Raw genomic sequence first — 18,945 nt, 5'->3', positions numbered from 1 at the left:
TATTAAAAAATCCTGCCTTGGGTGTTTTTTATTATTAAATATCTTTAAATTGGTATATATTTCACAACTATCCAAACAATTACCTTCACCTCAGCTCCTCAGTTCACTTCACAGCTATCTAGATACCTATGAATATGAAATCTTATCATTATGACTATAACTATCAACAATATATGTTGAATCATTGTGCACAATCTTAAAATAAAAACACCTTTATTTTATTATAATTTTATTGAAAATGTACACCAATGGAGTCCAACTACAGTTAAATATTACACAAGTCTGTGGTATTTTTGTGGTATGTCTTGCTCTTGGCAGGGTAGGGCAAATATGACGGACGTTGGAAAAATGTATGGTCATTCTTGATACCATAATGTTTACACAGAAACTCACTTCCCAATACTCATTTACCATAATAACATGTCTCCACTTCAATACACAAAATAGATCCTTATAAATTATATATAAATGCATGAATATCTGTTTCTTGCATTCGGCTTTTACACCCCATCCCCCACCCTAATCCAACTATCTGTCTAATTGAAACATTAGCAAAATGGGTGCCGACATCTGTGGAGAAAATGTATATGCACATTACAACCAGAATAAATAGACAAAAATATTAAGAGGGAATTTTGGATGACAAACTAAATACTTAATAGGGCGAAAAGAGACTGAAAAAATACTTTTATATTCAATAAAAGTGTTTAAAATGCATGCAACATTTGTATGCCACAAAGCAACAATTGTGAAAGGCGTCAAATGTGTCCTACATGGTATTTTATGTAATTATCATAAGGTTCTCAGTTTGTAATCCTAACAATTACTTTTCTTTTCATAGCTGTCAGTGATTATCATGACAACCTTGTTCAGAGTAGTTACAGTTCTATGGGTCATTTTCATTGGCATTTCATTTAAGATGACATGCAGTATTCCGCTTTTAACACGGCAACACAAAAGCATGTCTTCTTTAGCTTTTGTAATCTCAAAGCCATAACGTTCACAGTTGTAAGGATAGGGTTAACACCCAGGAACCGGATGTTCAGATTAAACTAGCATTTTTCAGGATGAATTTAAAACACAAATTATTAGACAATTAAAAAGGAATACCTACTCAGTGCTTAATGCCTATAATAAACAGATGATCCTGCCATGGATTTTAGCATTTTGATTTCCAAAAAAATATGAATCCTGTATGAGCATGATGTTTCTAATAGCCATCAGGTGTAAAGTACAAAACAACTCAAAAGGCTTTATGTGTGAAAATGTACCGTCCCATGTATTGTCTCTCCAGGGTTTGTACATTTCAAACGTGGATGAGAGAGTCTACCAAGGACTCTGATCCTTCCTTGCAACATCATAAGACAGACAGTGTGGCGTGTCCTAATTAGGCAGCTGAACTTTGCTTGTCAAAAAATACCATGTAAAGCCCACATAAGGCCATGTTCAGCAGAGCAGACAGTAAGGGAGTTTATTATAAAAAAAATGGCCGATGGAGTGAGAAAGACTAGAAGGGGAAACGGATGCTTAGTTCTTGTAGAAGCTGCAGTCCCCTCTTCAGACAGGTGGCCAAGACAGATTAGAAGAAGCTAGAGAGAAGAGGAGGAGAGAGAAATATACACAAACGTGTTAATAGAAATGCAAAAAAGCTGCCAGAAAGAGCAACAGCACAGGACTATAGGAGCATACAGGAATTCAGTGGATCCCAGATGTTTGTGTGAAACAAGCCAGTGAGGTTCTCTGTAAAGCATGGTGTTGTGAAGCAGCAGCGGACTGATTAACATGCTATATCATCAGCTGAATTACAACGCAGTGTAGATATTGTGTCAGATATGTGTGGCGATGCAGCCTATTTCAGATAGAAAGAAAATAAATAGCTTAATCCTTTTTTAAAAAAAAGGACATGTCATCTTATGTGCACTGAGCATTGGTTTTCCTTGATACACAAAAAATAGTAAATACTAAGCCAGTTGCTGTAAAAAAGCATTTTAAGCATATCAGTTTGTTTCTGGAATTACACAAGCCATACAAACGCACAATGCATGTTAGTCACAGCATAGCAAAACAGGACACAGAACACATAAGCTTTGCCTAGAGCACACACATATATATGCTGTTAGTAAGCGCTGCAGTGAAAGACCCAGTAAAAATCCAGACCAAAAACACCCCAGCCCTGCTGGCTAAAAGGAAAGAAACCCGTGGAAACCCAGAGGGATGGTGTCCACTCTGCTCCCCCTCGGCCTAACGGTAGAGCTGACCAACAAAAGCCAAGGTCTGGTCCCATAGCAAAGCTTGGGGATGGAGGACCTACTCTGTGCAGAGCCAGGGATTACTGCAAAGGAAAGTAAATACACACATAGCAGTAAGCAATGAGACAGGCAGAGGACACAGTATGACACACTAGTGCTGCCCCAGTGGCTCTGTGGTGGAGTGAGATGGCAAATCCCACACTGAGCGCACTAGGTAGGAGGCGGCCCCTCGTGGAGCTGCTGAGTGACTTCGCTCAGCAAATAAACAGAGGAAATGTTCCCACCACACCAGATACCAGGGTCACAATTTTCACAAAAATGTGTGTTTGTAACTTACATGTGGAGTTCTACACATTTCTGTGCATTGCCTCATTAACTGACCAATTAGACCTTACCCAACCATTTAGTTATACCGACTACATAGGCTACATTATTGTGAAAAGGGTCAAAGCAAGTCACATACAATATACAGCATTAACCTAGTAAACAGAGAATAACAATGTTCATAACAGCACTGTATATTGTATGTTTGAGAGGAATCAGATTGACAGATCTACCACATGTTGAAAAACATGCCCATTGTGAGCTACTCAAACTCACAGGTGTTCACATGTTAATTTGATAACAAGCAATGAGACAAGATACTGTGCTTTAGGAGCTCACCCATGGTATGGAACATACATGGAAGCTCTCAGAAAGCATAAAATGACTGAAAGGTCACTTGAATAGGTTGGGAGTGATAATATGTGTTAAGACATGATACACAATAACTTCTACAACAATTTACATGTTTGGTAAATATAACCTTTTATTTATTTTAAAAGATTTAAACGCTTTTTAGGAGTGTACACTGATATAAGTGCAATACTGGCTCCTGTTTAATAGTCACTTCATTTTTGTTCTGAAAAGAGAGGACCACACTGAACATAAATCACAACTAGTTTAAAAAATGCAATGAAAACATATAAAAAGTTGATCAAATTTGGCTCAAATGTCCCAACGTCCCATGGAAGCTCATGAAGCTAACATAAGTGTGCTTTTAGCAAGTAAAAAATGACAATGAGGTATGACAGAAACTGACTGAGGCCCTTAACAACTGCACATGCGCCAGTCTAAAATGGGCACAAACATCAGCATGCCACCCGTTACCATTTTCTTCCAAATGGTCCTATGAACATTGGGAAATCACACAGCAGCATTTTCTGATTTTTAAAAGAATCTTCCCAAACATGGCAGTGTAAGAATGGCGTGGCTGGGGAGATATGCTGCCACACCCAGCCTTAACAGCACAGCCTACAAGGGGTACAGTCGGTCCCACAGCTGATGTTTGTCCTCATTTAGCCTGCCTTATAAACTCCTGCCTGTTAACTGGGGTCACAGGTGCACGTTACGGTTAGAACACACTCAATCGTGCAGCTCTACAGGCCTTTCGTCAGAACAAAAACAAACACACAGTTAAAAATGCTAGCTTCTCTGGGGAGTGGGATGGGGCTGGCTGGCTCTTGAGAGACAACTGTACAGTATAAAAGAAATGCATTTGAGTTAAGGATTCCATTCACATCTATGGGGATCCAGCCTCAGAGCAGGGGGGGAAGAAGGGGTCGGGGGTGGGGGAATGGGGGAGAAGGCAAAGGACAGCATGGCTCAGGAGATATGGGGTGTAAACTCTTTCACAGCGGGCTGAAGGAGCACTTTCTACAGGAATCCTGAACTGCAAAGAGAGAAGGAGGATTATTGTTCCCTTTGGAAAACAGCAACATGTACATACATAAAGGTTACAGAGATCAAAAGAGTATGTCATGTTAGTAAGTGGCATCATGCATTCAAATCACCAAGTGGTTTTGCATTAAGAGATGTGAACAAGAAAAAGGTTTCAAAGGTGCTCCCACACACTAGATGGCTTTTCTGACTGACAGGCTAACTGCCCTCTCTGCTTTATTTCAGCAGCCCAGCTCTCTCTGCACTTGCTCACTTCCAGCCAAACAACTACCCCCCATCAGAGCCACAGCTACAGTGCGTCTCTTCTGACGAGGCTGATGTGCAGCACAAGGCCGTGGCTGGAGACCAGATTGTGACGCAGATGTCAAGCCCCCCCCCAGGCCTGCTCTGCCCAGATCAATGAGGATAGCTTAACCCCAGCACATTTTGTTTGCCTTTATGCGCAGACTGGGAAGGGGGTTGGCAGGGGTCTGCTCCGCCATGAACAGCAGCATTATCTGCTGGGGGGGGCAACGCACCACTGTGATCCTAATGTGGGAGCGGCCCCACTGAATGGCCTTTTGTGTGCAGTCATGGGAGGACAGGCCCAGGGCACACAGCTGTACACTGTTGTGGACTAGAGGGCACAGATGGAATGGTGAGGGGTCGCCCAGTGATAAACTGTCACTATACACTCACTCCTTGGCACAGGCGCAGCCCAATCTCAATCCACCCTGCCCAACTATGGCATAAATGGATGGCATGCATTCTCTACATAAAAAACATTCCCCTGGCAGATATCTGGCATTGTACTGTACGGGTTGGGTCACTGGTATTACATTCAGATTCATTTCTCTTTTCAAAACACTTTCCCTAAATGCCACCAATGTGGCCAAGCACATACGTATCAACCAGATAAGCACTTGGACATGTGGCACAATGTCCAGAGGAATCTGTGACTGATGCTTTTGTAACTCGATAACTACAGCTGCCTTACCAGTTACGGGTTGCCATGCAGCATGCAGGGAGCAGGTGAAGAATTAACTGGAAAACAGCATGGGCAAGACAGGTGACACACACATACATACATACATACATACATACATAGATGTTATACACATGCATGTATACTCTGTTCACATATATGTATGTTACATCTCAAACACTACAAGTCACATGGGACGATGCTCTTGTCTTGTAGTAACTGTAAAAAAAGACAATCAAATGTACTTTCAAATATCCTTGGTGTTCCAGAAAAGAGAAAGGGAAGATGCTTAGCTATGCTAAGAGCATGATCTAGTGTTTGATCAGTAACCTACAGACATCACATAGAGAGAGTGGGTGGGTGGGTGGTGCACAGTGGGGGAGCTACAATATGGCCGCCTGGACAACTGGGGGAAGCTGGGAGAGGAGAAACAGCAGGGAATGAAAGAACCGTGAAAGAAGGAGAATAAAATCAATTATATGAAAAACAAAAATGAACCTTCTCAGTGCAAGTGTCTTCCTTGGTCAGGTGTTGGAGTCAAATCAGCTTGAATAAACAATCAGCAGTGATTACCAACATGATTAGAAAGTGGTTACCTTCAAAACAATCAGCAAATGAGAGTTTGTGCACAATGCACAAAGCAAGACATCGGTCTGCATTTAAAATCATTCAGGGAAATGCTATTTATTATCTGAAAGATCTACATACTAATCTACGAGTTGAGAAATGAATACCCAGGTGTGTTTTCAGACAATGTTGAATATACAGTAACCAGGGTGCGATTTGTGTAAAAACCAAAGGGGGGGATGATTTTGAATAAGTTTGTAACCCCCCCCCCCCCCCCCCAAAAAAAAAAAATGAACGAACGATTCATAGCCTAGTAATGTCATGGCTAATAATACCCAATATTATTTTTGCCACCTTTGTAACATTTTAGTTTTAGTTTACCGTGGTGTATGACTTTAAACAGCGAGTTTGCTTGGTATGATGATCAGCTCCTCTAATGCAGGGTAGGACTACGTTTTGACAAGCATACAAATTCACCTTGTTCTTGCCCCATCTGAAATGACTCCTCTACTTTTGCTGCCTCCATCCTTTCTGTATTTGTTGTGTAAAAAAACGTTGTATATGATGGCACTGAAGTTAGTGAATTGGCTAACAGTGTTAGTTGGTAACCAAATAGCCTACACATTGCGCTACGCGCTGCGTAGGCTACCTGCATTCTCTCTCCTGCTGATTTTATGCGTTCAGTAGCCAAGTGCGTAATATTGCAAAAGTTGAAAAAATAAATGTGTTTATTGTAGCCTACAGAAAATAAATAGCCTATCATACTGTCAGTTAATTGCCTACAGTGCAGTGGAGTTTGGAGAGTAAAGTTATAGGGCAACTTGAAGTTTTATGAAAATAATTTACGAACCAGAACATAAAGACCATGAAGCTTCTATTTCTTGCAGCTGTTAAAACACCCGCTAGATAGTTTAAATACCCACCAACATTCGTTTTTGCAGTACAGATTATTTCTAAAAGTTATTTGTCTACTAGGCCTAGCCTACTGGCTGATTTATCAAACGAGTGCTTTCTCGTTAGTCCTCCATAAAACTACAGGTGTTTCGGTAGAGAGCCATTGAATAAGGATGCCAAGCAATTTCTGTAACACTTTTTGTGACATTCAGCAAATATCTCCTCATTTAATGTAAGTTCCTTCGACAATAGGGCCTACGCTCTACTCTCTCTGCAGTTGTCCTCCATCTCAGTTGCATCAGTTTTCTAATTTTGAAGGTTCTAAAACATTATTATGCTTCACTGAATCCTTCTCGTTTTCTTTCATTTGTCCAGCTAACTTTTCCATTGAAACTAGCCATTTATGATGGATTACACACTCGACATTCTGAAATGTCCTGCACGATCAAGGCCAAATTAAGTTATCACGCGAGCCACTGTGTCAGCAGCATGAGTGCTGACGGTGACGGTAAAGCTTCTGATGTCAGATTATTATGTAGGCTAGCCTACTAGACTGTTCTCACGTTGCAGCTTTTTTTACTTATATGAAGTAGCATTAATCAATATGAGGGGCAGAGGGGGATAAATGTTGTCCCCACCGGGGATTAAAATAATTTAGCAGAGGTAGGGATAGGAAAACCAGAGGGGGGGAAATCCTCACCATCCCCCCCTACAAATCGCACCCTGAATATAACCCTCTCTTCTCCATAAAATATGTTGTTATGTTTCGTGTCATTGTTGTCTACCATAAAGTAGTGCTAATATTACCAAGTAGTACTTTCAGAGCTTAAAATCAGATTTATGATGAGTATGCTGAAGGGAAGCCATCTTTCATCTTGGCTTTGTTTAGTATCAACTAGTCCTCCTGGTCATCACCCATTAACAATGCCACCGTGTTTTACATGGTTAGTGGAACCAAACCAATATGGAGGTGAAAGAAGGCATAATTAATTGTCTTAAATATAGTGTCAGTGAGTGGTTTAGAAGCTTTAGTATAGTATTTAGTATAGTATCAATGGTTTAAAAGCTTCAATTGTAGTATCATCCATAAATGCAATTCTCTTATATTGGTTATGGTGCCACATTTTATGCAATGAATCTCTATAAAAAAAATAAAAACAAAAATACCTATGTTTTTTACCGAGACTCAACTGTTTCAACTGTGCCATTAGATGTGGTTACTGAGGAGACCTGCTCCAACTTAGTCAAAGTGGATGTGATCTAGCTGTGTAAATATGTGGTGAGCCCCACATTTAGACAGTGTAACAGTGACGAGACAAAAGAGAGGACGGAGCACTTTTACTTACTTTTTCCTCTCTTTGTCCCTCTTGAGTGTGGTGGAGCCCCCTGCCTGCTGAGCCTGGGACTGCAGGAGCTCAGCAGCGGTCTTCTTCTGCTTGAAGGTGTTGAGCTCATCGTCCAGGGACTTCTTCTTGTCCTCCAGCTTCTTCTTCTCGTCCTGGTGCAGCTTCTTCAGACGATCAAACTTCTCATGCAGCTGCACAGAGAAGTTGATAGAGTTATTTTCATCCATTGCATACAGGAATAAATAACATTGAAACCACATTTCAGTTTTTAATTCTTATTCTACAAGTAAAGACTTAGTCCGGTCATGTTGCTCATTCAGCTTAATAGCATAAATAAATTATGCTTTCAGTTTAACATGCAACATTGCAATACATAACTTAACATTCTTTATTCATAATGGGTTAAGGCCATAGGCCTTAGTTATTCATTATTGGCTGACTCATTCACAATGCTACACACACTACTGCCTCAGCAGAAACAGACACAGTTTAGCTCAAAGTTCTGGCTGAAACCTGAAACAGCCACCGCAAGCCCTAGAGACATCTATACTGACCTCCTTCTCTGCCTCCTTCAGCTCGGCCTCTTTCTCCTTCACTCGCTGCACAAACATCTGCCGCATCTCCTCCTCCTTCTTCTGAAGCTCCCCCATGAACTCGTTCCTCTTGGCCTCATACGTCTCCTGCAGACTGCACAGTCAACACAAGGAGACTTCACATGCCATAGTCACACCATATCGCAGTGTATACAACTTCAAAAAACATTCTTCACAGTAACATGAAACTTGCTGAGCAGATCTGAGATACAGCAGTAAACTACTACTTTAAGTATAAAAGTAGTATCTATCTAGTATATAAACTATCCATCTATCTATCTATCTATCTAAAAGGTAGGGCCCGCAGAGCGCAGTTTTACACATTACGCTGACCCTCACCTGAAGGGCTTGCTATCAGGGTCCGTGTCTTTGAAGCCCATCTCCTCCAGCTTGCAGCGGCGGTAGAGCTCGTAGTGGCGCGTGTGCGTCTGCTCCCGCAGGTCCTCCATGTTCACCCGGATCAGCATCTCCCGCAGCTTCACGAAATCACAGTGATTCTCGTTCTCCACTGCCAACAGCAACAGGACCACACAGCCATTTAACACGCAGATTTGCACAAACAATAAGTTAAGGGCTCTGTGCACTAGCTTACTTGAAGTCGGCAAACCAGTTTCCTGTTGGTTGATATCGCTGTCAACAAGTATCTGAAGAGGAGTGCTTCAGTTGTACCAAAATGTGTGCTCACCGAAAAATCCTTCCCTTCTTATTTTGTGCAGCCACTGCACGTAGACTGGCGTTTTTAGGAAAAAGGTGGAAGCTAAAATCGATTTTAGAACGACTTGAAGCCGAGTGGCACAAAGCAGAGCTCCTTAGAGCCGCCCACGGACATCAAGACTCGCGTATATTGTATTTCTTACCTTATTGGTACAACTAAAGTTGGAACTGGTTTGCCGACTTAAAGTAAGCTAGTGCACAGAGTCCATAGTCATAACTATAAGTTCAGGTAATCCATCAGATAGTTTGCGATCATTGGGATGGATATGCCATAGATTTGTATTTATGCCAAAATGCATACATGCTACAATTCACCCAAGAGCTTGTAGCTCTTGCCTACCCAAGAGCTACAAGCCTAAATATGTATCCACAGCTATATAAGTTAACTGTTAACTGATTTGAGGATAACTAATGCATGTGTTGAATGAATGGTTTGTACCTTCATAGCAATACCTTTTCTAGCCCCAATATCTATACTCTCTCACACACAAATGCATACACAAACATAAACATACACTAGAACTCAATACTGCAGATAAGCTCCATGCATGTACCCTTAGGAGGTCGATTACTTTGCCCAGTATGTGACGCTGTGTTCGCCCACGTGCACAGCCCCATGGCGCCATGTGGTCACTGAAAAGGAGCCACTGCACAATGTCAGAGACGGCCCCAGGCTATTGTACACTATTGTATTTATGCTCCATGGAGCTACAACTGCCCTGGTCTCAGGACACCCACCCCCCAGTGCAGTGCATGCACTGAGTGAGGAAGGGGTGACTGAAGTGAGGGAGGGAGTGAGAGGGGGAGAGAGAGTAAAGGAGAAGGAGAGAGAGAGAGAGAGAGAGAGAGAGAGAGAGAGAGCTGTGACAGACAGAATAAGGGAAATGAGGGCAGAGCATCTTTGCGAGCAATGACTCAGGCAACTGTTTCTATTCTTGGAATGTAAACTGCAAGCGCACCCTTGAGCAGCTCTGGCCCACATCTGGCCCTGTTCTGGCTGGACTCCGCTCCAGTCCGCCTCCATCAGGGGCATGGGTATTAGCCATCTGCCATATGAGCGGGGGCATCTACCCAACAGTGTTTCCATGTTCACAGACTGGATAAATCTTTCAAATCAATGCGTTCACATGTAGCATGTGTGCTTGGTCTATTTATGTAGCACTCAATGGAACAGATCTGTCGCTGGTGGAGCTTTTGACACAAGTGGGCGTGGAGGGGGAATGAAAAAAGGGAAGTTGTTTAAAAGATGTTACAGCAATATCTCGTCTTTGGGAGTGGAACCAGCCTCACATATTTTGTGTGAGGCCATGGAGCCACGGGTCATGGTCGGAGAGGGCGGGAGGCAACCGTCTCATTTCCTCTACAGGACGTGACCACTGCTTACCCTGCACTGTCCCCCAGGGGTACTGCCTCGCTCTCACCATCTTGTTCCCAATCTTCACTTCTTCAGTGCTGCCCACAACAGCGAATGGTAAATGGCCCTGTAGAAAACAGACATTGACTCAGAAAAAAAACACACACACACAAACACACACGATCTGGCAGAGGAATGTTGACATCAGGAAGTACATGAGACATGATAACCTTGTCAGCCACTTTCATTAAACATTATCTAGGAGTGACCTACAGACCAACACTGGGTCTGGCTCACAAAGAGCCCTTATATTAAAACTTGTTTGAAAAGTTGTTTCTGTTGACAAGAGATAGAGGAGGATGCTAATACCATCTTCACACTAACACCATGGAAGCTTGCAAAATGGCATCCACCCAGCAGCTAATGAGATACAGGCACAGGGATCTTTCATCAGAGAGGAAGTGCGTGTCATGTGTGTCCCAGACACAAGGCCAGGCTCAGTGACAGCCCACAAGAACAGAGCAGCTAAGCAGGAAGGCTAAGAATACTTCTTATCTGAGCCCGAGGAGACTTGTGCTCTTCTTCCAAGGCTCATGACCTTGTGTTAGGTTAGCTATGCAGAAGAGAGGCGTCAGGCCTTGAGGAACTGATGGGTTTCACAGCGCTGTGTGTCCATTCATGTGTCTGCTCATGGCCCAGCCCTGCACACAGAGTCGTTTGTGGGGCCCAGTTGAGGGCTTTTCCCACGCAAAACACTTCCTGGAGTGAGAATGATTCCCACTGCATTCCTCTCTCTTTGTGGTGCCATTTCCTGAATGAGGTCCACAGCAGAGGAACTAGACACCAGATGGGGTCTCTCCCAGTCTGCCCAGTGAACTCTGCCATACAGACTACAAACTCAGTAATAACTGCAGTGAGCAGAATGACTTTTACTATACTACAATATACCATATGATGCTACAGTATATTACAAGAAGAATAGATCTGACAATACTTCTTGCTGTGAAATGCTAGATACATAGATACAGTTATGAATAAGAGCATCTTACATTCATGGTGGAGTTGATCTCAGCCACTGTCTCATCATCTGTGGGGAATTGGTAAATCTGAACTCCATTGCTGACCAGCTCACTTGTAATCTTGATCTTAAATTTGGTGAGCTCACTCTTGGAAATGGCATCTGATTTAGCAATGATGGGGATGATGTTGACCTAGAGAGGAGAGTTTTGTGTTAATGACAGTCAATAGACATTGATCCAAAAAGATTTAATGAATGAAGGGAAATGAAACTCATCAATACCAATACAGATGTCTAAATGTGTAATAATAACCAGTAAAATGATGTAAGACTATCTACACACATTCAGGTAGATCTATTTTCTGAGTTACAGTAACATTTCTTTTGGACTTAAAATTCTGTAAGTATGTCTTGTTTGCAAGTAACATTAGAGGATCATGTTCTCAGATGACAGTTCTTTGAGAGAGTGACCAATCCATGCAAATCATTTGTTTAAGGTTTTTTCAGCATTTGTTGGCAATTTAGGATCCCAAGTGTAAAACAAATGGATAAAAGGTTGCAGCACTAAGTATTTCTGGAAAATACTGGGAAGAATTCAATCATTGTAAATCCAGAAGTATTTGTTTTCTTTTCAGAACAGCTTGATGCAACATGTTTTTTTTTTTTAGCAAAACATCTGACAGTCCAACACGAATTGTTTACACAGAGCCACTGAACTCAAATACATCCACTATCTCTAGCCTATACATTTGCCTGACATTCTACGCTGGCAGACTGATGGTGATTTAGGGTGTGATGTGACTTCAGTATGCTGCTGCAGCTCTCCTGCTCTTGTGGGCAGACCATTAAAACTGAACGGGAGCGTCTCCGAGAATGCTAAGGAACATCTGGCCCAGCCCTGATATAAATAGACCCTGAGATCCACTCTTCATGCCTCACTGAACGATCTAGCTAACAAAAATATCACTTGAAAATTAAATCCAAAACAGTTGTCTCTTTTAAAACCCCTTGAGGGTTGCTTGTAACTCAAGGAAAACACTGTTTTCCACTACACACAGTCAATGAGAGGGATAGAGTCAGTGTTGCTCTAGCATGCATAATTCTTCCTATCTTTCACAAGTGCCTTGAATAATTGGATGCATTATATAATAATAAAGAATCACAAATATTTAAACTGCAAAGAAAAGTGCACATCTTATAGAGCAAGACAATGCTGTCAACGACTAACATGCAATAACCTCCAAGTGTTGTTTGTACATCAATTGCCTGCAAATGAGATAACTAGTATGGATGCTATCTATAGCACTGGAATCCCATCTAGCACACATTCTCCTCTTGAAGCTTTTAGACCAGCATACAGTGGACATTCCAACCCACACAAGCCTTTCAAACAAAGGCTGCTTTTCCACACCACCCACTATTCTGCACACCACCCACCCACTACTCTCTAGGCCCCCTGAAGAGCCAAGCAGCTGGTGGTGAGGGGCAACCTGAGGTTAGTGTCTGTGGAGACGTGTGTGCTGTGTACACAGGAGGGCTTTTTTAAAGCATGTTTTGTTCTGGCTTTATTGTATTAAGACAGGCGGCTAGTGAGCACAGCTGCTCCACTAAGGTGGGTTGGCCCTTTCGTTCAGCTCTAGAGAGTCTCTGCAAACATAGACCCTTGGGACGGACCAGGAGGCTGACCACCGCCGCTGACCACCGCAGCCCAAAACCATTGGAACCACAGTGGAGCCACTCATCTGTGCACCTGTTTCTGCACCACACTAAAGCCCTGCTTGATACCACTATAAGGGTTTTATGACCCATACAAAATGCATTTGAGTTCGACAGCACCACTCTGACCTTTACACGCATTTCATGAGGCTCCAAATCAACTCTCCATTTAGTGAAGTGAATGGAGCATATCTAGATACCTAGACTCGATCACAGCAAACCAATTTCAAGGATAACTGAGTGTAAAATTACACACCCCTCGAAAGGCCACCACAGCAGGACAGTATGGACATGTTCTCACTTAAGCACTCACCTTGCTGTCCAGCTTTTTCATGGTGACAAGATCCAGAGATTTGAGCGAGTGTCCCGTGGGAGAGATGAAATAGAGACAGGTATGGATCCGCGTGTCATGGTAGCTGTGGAGGGTGCGCTTGATTTTGAGCTCCTCCTGGAGGTAGGCCTCAAACTGGGTGTCAATGAACTCCACGATAGGCTTGTAACTGGAAAACAAAAATGGTACATGCTATTAGACTAAAGAATATTTGCTCTGGATGCAAAGAACTTTTTAAAGTGGATCAACGGGTATCATCTAATTATAGGGCTCTAGCCAAAGAATTAATAATTATTATGAAGTGTCAAAATATTTATTCAAAAATGTCATACTTGGTACAGTTCCCTCCACTGAAAGGGAAAAATGATTATGGTTTGGATTTCTCCACTGCAGGCATCTCTATGTTTCACATAGAGGTATTGGATTGCAAGATGGAGATGTGTCTTTGGCAGGGGAAATAGTGACAGCTCATCCAAGAGGCTAGTTGGCATAGCAACAATAGGCTAGTGTAAGGAATCTGCTGAGAGTTTAGAACAGGCACTCACTGGGGTGGGGGAATCAGACAGAACTCCAGGAGCTTGGGGGAAGAAATCAAGTTATGGTCTTTGAAGAAAAACGAAAATAAACAGGGCAAAGTAGGAAGGAACAGAGCCACCCATCTCTGCATAAAGGCCAAGATGAAAAAGTTTCCTTTTTTGCTGGCTGTCAGAATGCTCCAGGATAGCTATTATTCATCACCATGAAATAACATTGTTATTCTACACTGACAGGAGCAACCTAAAACATGGATGGCAGAGTGGGCAGAGTCATGCCCCAAGGCTAAATGAAGCTCAAGCACTGAGTCAAGGTTGGTCTCTTGACATGATCTCCTCTCTAATCTCCTTCTGGATATAGATCAAGTGTCAAAGCAATGTGAAAGGAGTAATGTGTAGTAATATTAGGAGATGTTTATTGCAATATGGTGAAAATGAAACCGAAAGTCCTAAGTCCTAGTCCTAATCTTTCCTCAACACCAATAAATAATTTCCTGTGTTCTGTACAAAGCTGTCTTAGAGTGAATTCAATAACTAGGTCATTTTTGGTCTGTCAGAATGACAGCGTACAACAGAAACATCACCCAAGACATCTACAAAAAGATAATAGAACTCAAAACATCCAGAAGTCTCTTTCACCTGTCCTCCTTGTTGATTTGGTCTCCAAAGCCGACGGTGTTGACCACATTCAGCTTGAGGCGCACGTTGCTCTCCTGCAGCTCGTAGGTGTTGGACTTGAGCTGCACCCCGGGTTGGTTGTGCTGCATGGGCTCCCCCTCAAACTTGGTGTTGAACAGGGTATCCATGAGAGTGGACTTCCCCAGGCCTGTCTCTCCTAGCACACATGAGACACATCAAAGGCTCAGCATACCACCCAAACAATAGCACACTGGCTGCCCTTAGCATGAGAGCCAATTGTTGAGTATGTTTTTTGTTGACACAATAAGCCAACTTCACATTCTACAAATGCACTAAAAAAAAAAAGCACATTCAGTCAGATCTAGTGGCTAATTCCTTCGCTCCTCCTGACTCAAGCACTTCAGTCTTAAAGAGAGATCTTCGCTATGACCAGAATGTTCATTTTAGAGACGCCTTATGCACCCCAACTTCATAACTTTAGCTATGATCATGTGTTACCTCAGTTACTTTTGAGGGACAAGACAACCTCTGAATGCAAACAAAAGACCTGAAGCTTCAAAATGGACACAAATCACCTTGATTAGATAAGAGTCCATGTGACATCATAATGCACAGCATGGCCATGGTGAGGCAGCAGAATGTCTGCCATTAATGTAATATTGCAGAGTAGGAAATGGCAACACCACAGATTGATTCACAGATCACCCAGTGCACAATGACAAGCTCACATTGACCACTGGCTACAGACTTCTGAGTGAGTCATTAGTCTCTCTGTCTCAGATGAGTCCTGTGCATTTGACATGCAGAGCATGCCTGCAGTATACTGCCCTTACACTGAATTGGCCTTTCATGGCAAAAAGTATACTTGATGCTGAGCGAAAGATGGGACGGTCCTGCTCTTGGTTAGTCTGTCCCTTTCTGTTTCCCCAAATCCACTTCAGGTCAATGTCAAGTAGCTGCTTCGCTTTTGTCCTAGCTTGGACTTGGCTGGCCTGCAACATCTCCCTTGGCAGAGTTTCAAGCTTTTAAAAGGACCGGTTCTGATATAAGACGGCTGCATAAACATCCCCTTACAAATCACACAAAACAGGAGACCTAATGGAGACAAACTGTATAACTTCTTGAGGCCTCAAGCATGAGGTTTACCATCATGGCTCCACACACAACACGACCACAGTTCTTTCAACACAACACGACTCAAGCCTCAAAAGCTGAACTCAACTGTGGGTCTAAGCTTGGCTAAACACAAAACTTTAGTAATGTGTTGTTTTCTTTTGCACAGGAAACATGTTTACACAGTCTACAGGGTCATTTTTAGGCCAGCAACTTACAGATAAATCTGATCATGGCTAATGAGGATCTTTTTAGCAATCTGTCGTGCCAGAACAAAAGACAAAGACCACAGTCTTACTTTCTAACTTCCAAAGAAGTAAACATCTCACAACTACATCTCATGATGCTTAAGATCAACACTGTCAAAAGGCAGATTAAAACAGGAAACACAAATACCTTTCTTTGAAACTGCATGACTATCAGTCAATTTACTGACAAAGACCACAGTCTTACTTTCTAACTTCCAAAGAAGTAAACATCTCACAACTACATCTCATGATGCTTAAGATCAACACTGTCAAAAGGCAGATTAAAACAGGAAACACAAATACCTTTCTTTGAAACTGCATGACTATCAGTCAATTTACTGACAACATAGAATTTATCATGTGCAAAAGCAAGGAAACAGAGGCAAAACACAAGAATCTGTTTAGCCACATGCAAAAGAAGACAATACATTGTTCTGAACGGCTTCTCAGACCAGACTGAAGTTTGAGACTGACATAACATTTTGTTTCAGTAAATAGACTTGACCAGTCAGCTAATATAAGTGGGTCAAAGAGTTGCTGGAGCATTTAAAGATGAATGGCCTGGCAAACATTCAGGCGTATGATCAGCATTTTGCCTCCAGGGAAAAGGGGGAGAGCTATATGATATACTCACCAACACAGAGGATGTTGAAGCAGAAGCCATGACTAACCGACTTGTTGACCAGCTGGTCTGGCATGCTATCGAAGCCAACATGGCCGGCGAGAGGAACAGCACGGGCACCTTCTCCCTACATCGTGAGAAAAACATACATTACATCAGGTCTTCAGGTCACAGGCAGTGGGCTAGTGCACAGGGACCTAAGAATTATAATACAGCATGGTACTGCACTGTAGTGACAAATGTCTGATCCACATGAAGTGAACAGGAGATGGCATCAAACACATGTATGTCAAATACTTAACTGTGCATTACTAATGACACATAAAACATTACAAACTTAATTAAAACAAGAAAAAGTCAGACTGAACAAATATCATGTGGTACTTCACTGCAAACAAAGTAGCTTATACCATGCAACCTGAAACAACAATAAGGAACTGAGGTGCAGACTTCCTATTTCCTGTTGGCTTTGTATTTCAAGGTCTGCAGCTTGCCGTTTAAAACCACATTGGACATATATGGACATGATAGACAAATTAAACATTGCTTAGCCTATAGAAAACAAACTATGGGTTAATTCAGTTATTAGATAAATGCTGCTTGACAAGAAGAAGCAACTCCTACGTAAAGGAAGGGTGGGGACGTTGAAGGCTGGTTTAAGTATTCAAAGGTCTATCACTGAAAAAGCACAATTTTTATTTATCCATTTACATACAGCCACCATTCTATTTCCTGGAAGTTAAGAACCTACCTCTAAAACTTTCCTGTGAGCCAACTACAGCCAGGAGGACATTGTCACAAGGACGGTTAAGTGTTTAAATTAAACTAGTAGTAGGCCTAGTATACACAGACAGAAAACCTTGTTTACTGGGCAAACACATCTCAGCTGCTAGGCATGTGTTACATTCCAAAAGCTGAAGTCCTTCTTGAGATGAAGGATGAAACAACAGATCCGTTTCCATTCATGCTTGCTACTACAGCATATTACAGACGAAGACTAGGAAAAAATACGTTGAGTAGATTAAGAACCCATCTGAGAACACTGAATTTAGACTAAGCTATGAGGGCCGCCTGGATAGGTCCGTTACGCCCATACAAACGGATCGTGGAACGTTAGCTTCTTTATTATAGGGTTGGTATTAAGTCAAGGCACACATGTCAGCACTGCTAAAGTTTAGTACATTGACCACTTAATTTAAGCTACCATTCACTCATAAGTTTTCACCTTTTATTAACAGCCGAATTCGACAACGCCCAGCATGCTAACTGGACGGAACCATGTAACAATGCAATGTAGCGGAATCACACACGGCACTCGTGCAAGATGATTGTGCGCGCGTTGAAATGGCATATTCACATATAGTGAGTAACAGAGCTCCAAACGAACCGTTTTCAATGTCCAGTTGGGATAAACTAACCAATAAGATAGCCAAAAGTGAAATGTGATTTAAACAGGAAATCTACGCGCAACACGATGAATAGGCTATGGTTGGTAGTGCATAAAATGGAAAGAAAAAAGATAGCCAGGGCCAGGATAGGCCTAGCCTACTTAATAAACCCACAATTACTATCCGTAAAAAACACGATCGACCTAGGAATTACCACATATTTGCATAGCATAGCCTATATTGTGGATAGACTTAACGTGAAGGATCTAGGATGGTGACTTTTTTTAAATCATGGCCTTCATGCAGGTTATTTTGGATTTTTTTTTTTAAGCATTAATGTAACACAAGAAAATGTCCGTGGAAATGCTTATTTTTATTTTACTCACCGCTTGTCGAGCTATCTCAGTGGCCGCCATGGTTTCTCTCTTGATGGGGACCCTGAACAGGAAACTGCATAGCACAAGCCGCAAGAGCGAGACTAGAGGGGAATTCATACACCATAGAAAGTACCATTTTATGCACCCAATACCCAACAGGCTTAATGACTAATATTTGACTGTAGTCTGTCAAAAAAAGCATTCTATATTTTGTTCATACATCTGATAAGATATCCCATCTGACTTGCAAACATAAAACACGATAAACAACATAATAGACCTACACGTTTCTGTATCGTTTCACGACAGCCCCCTTTTCTGCACTTGGTTCCTTCCGCGTAGTAAAGAACATAGAAAAAGAATCAATGGGGAAATATCATTACTGATGGAATACTAGCCAACATAATCCGTCCAGGCCTATTTTTGTTTAGGCCTATACATTGTGTAGTTGACTCTCCTTTATATTTAAGTTTTTTGTGCAATTGTCATTATTGCTATGGTATAGCCTAGGCCTTCTCAAGAGGCCAACTTTAAGGACCCAGTCATTTTTTGTTTTTTGT

General features: G+C 42.0%; 1 protein-coding gene across 7 annotated transcripts; it reads right to left on the bottom strand.

Moving 5' to 3' along the window:
• Positions 1 to 196: 196 nt before the first annotated feature.
• septin6 (septin 6) lies at positions 197 to 18,494 on the bottom strand. 7 transcript variants are annotated; one of them, XR_007192268.1, is made up of 12 exons: positions 18,395 to 18,486; positions 16,633 to 16,747; positions 14,638 to 14,833; positions 13,448 to 13,634; positions 11,450 to 11,611; positions 10,431 to 10,527; positions 8,672 to 8,840; positions 8,294 to 8,426; positions 7,740 to 7,930; positions 5,431 to 5,478; positions 4,945 to 4,991; positions 3,032 to 3,960 (listed from the first exon to the last, which is right to left on the bottom strand). XR_007192268.1 is itself a non-coding variant. In XM_048232363.1 (11 exons), the coding sequence occupies exons 1-10, from the start codon at positions 18,422 to 18,424 to the stop codon at positions 5,475 to 5,477; spliced, it is 1,284 nt and encodes a 427-aa protein (XP_048088320.1). In that variant the 5' UTR covers positions 18,425 to 18,486; the 3' UTR covers positions 3,032 to 3,960; positions 5,431 to 5,474. The 7 variants fall into 7 exon arrangements, 6 of the variants coding, with proteins under 6 accessions (XP_048088318.1, XP_048088316.1, XP_048088320.1 ...); XM_048232363.1 differs by lacking the exon at positions 4,945 to 4,991; XM_048232362.1 differs by lacking the exon at positions 5,431 to 5,478.
• Positions 18,495 to 18,945: the final 451 nt, after the last annotated feature.

Source organism: Alosa alosa, chromosome 21, assembly GCF_017589495.1.
Source record: "Alosa alosa isolate M-15738 ecotype Scorff River chromosome 21, AALO_Geno_1.1, whole genome shotgun sequence".
NCBI lineage: Eukaryota > Metazoa > Chordata > Actinopteri > Clupeiformes > Clupeidae > Alosa > Alosa alosa.
The sequence above is the reverse complement of the archived record's forward strand: the minus strand, read 5'-3'. Positions and strand labels throughout refer to the sequence as shown.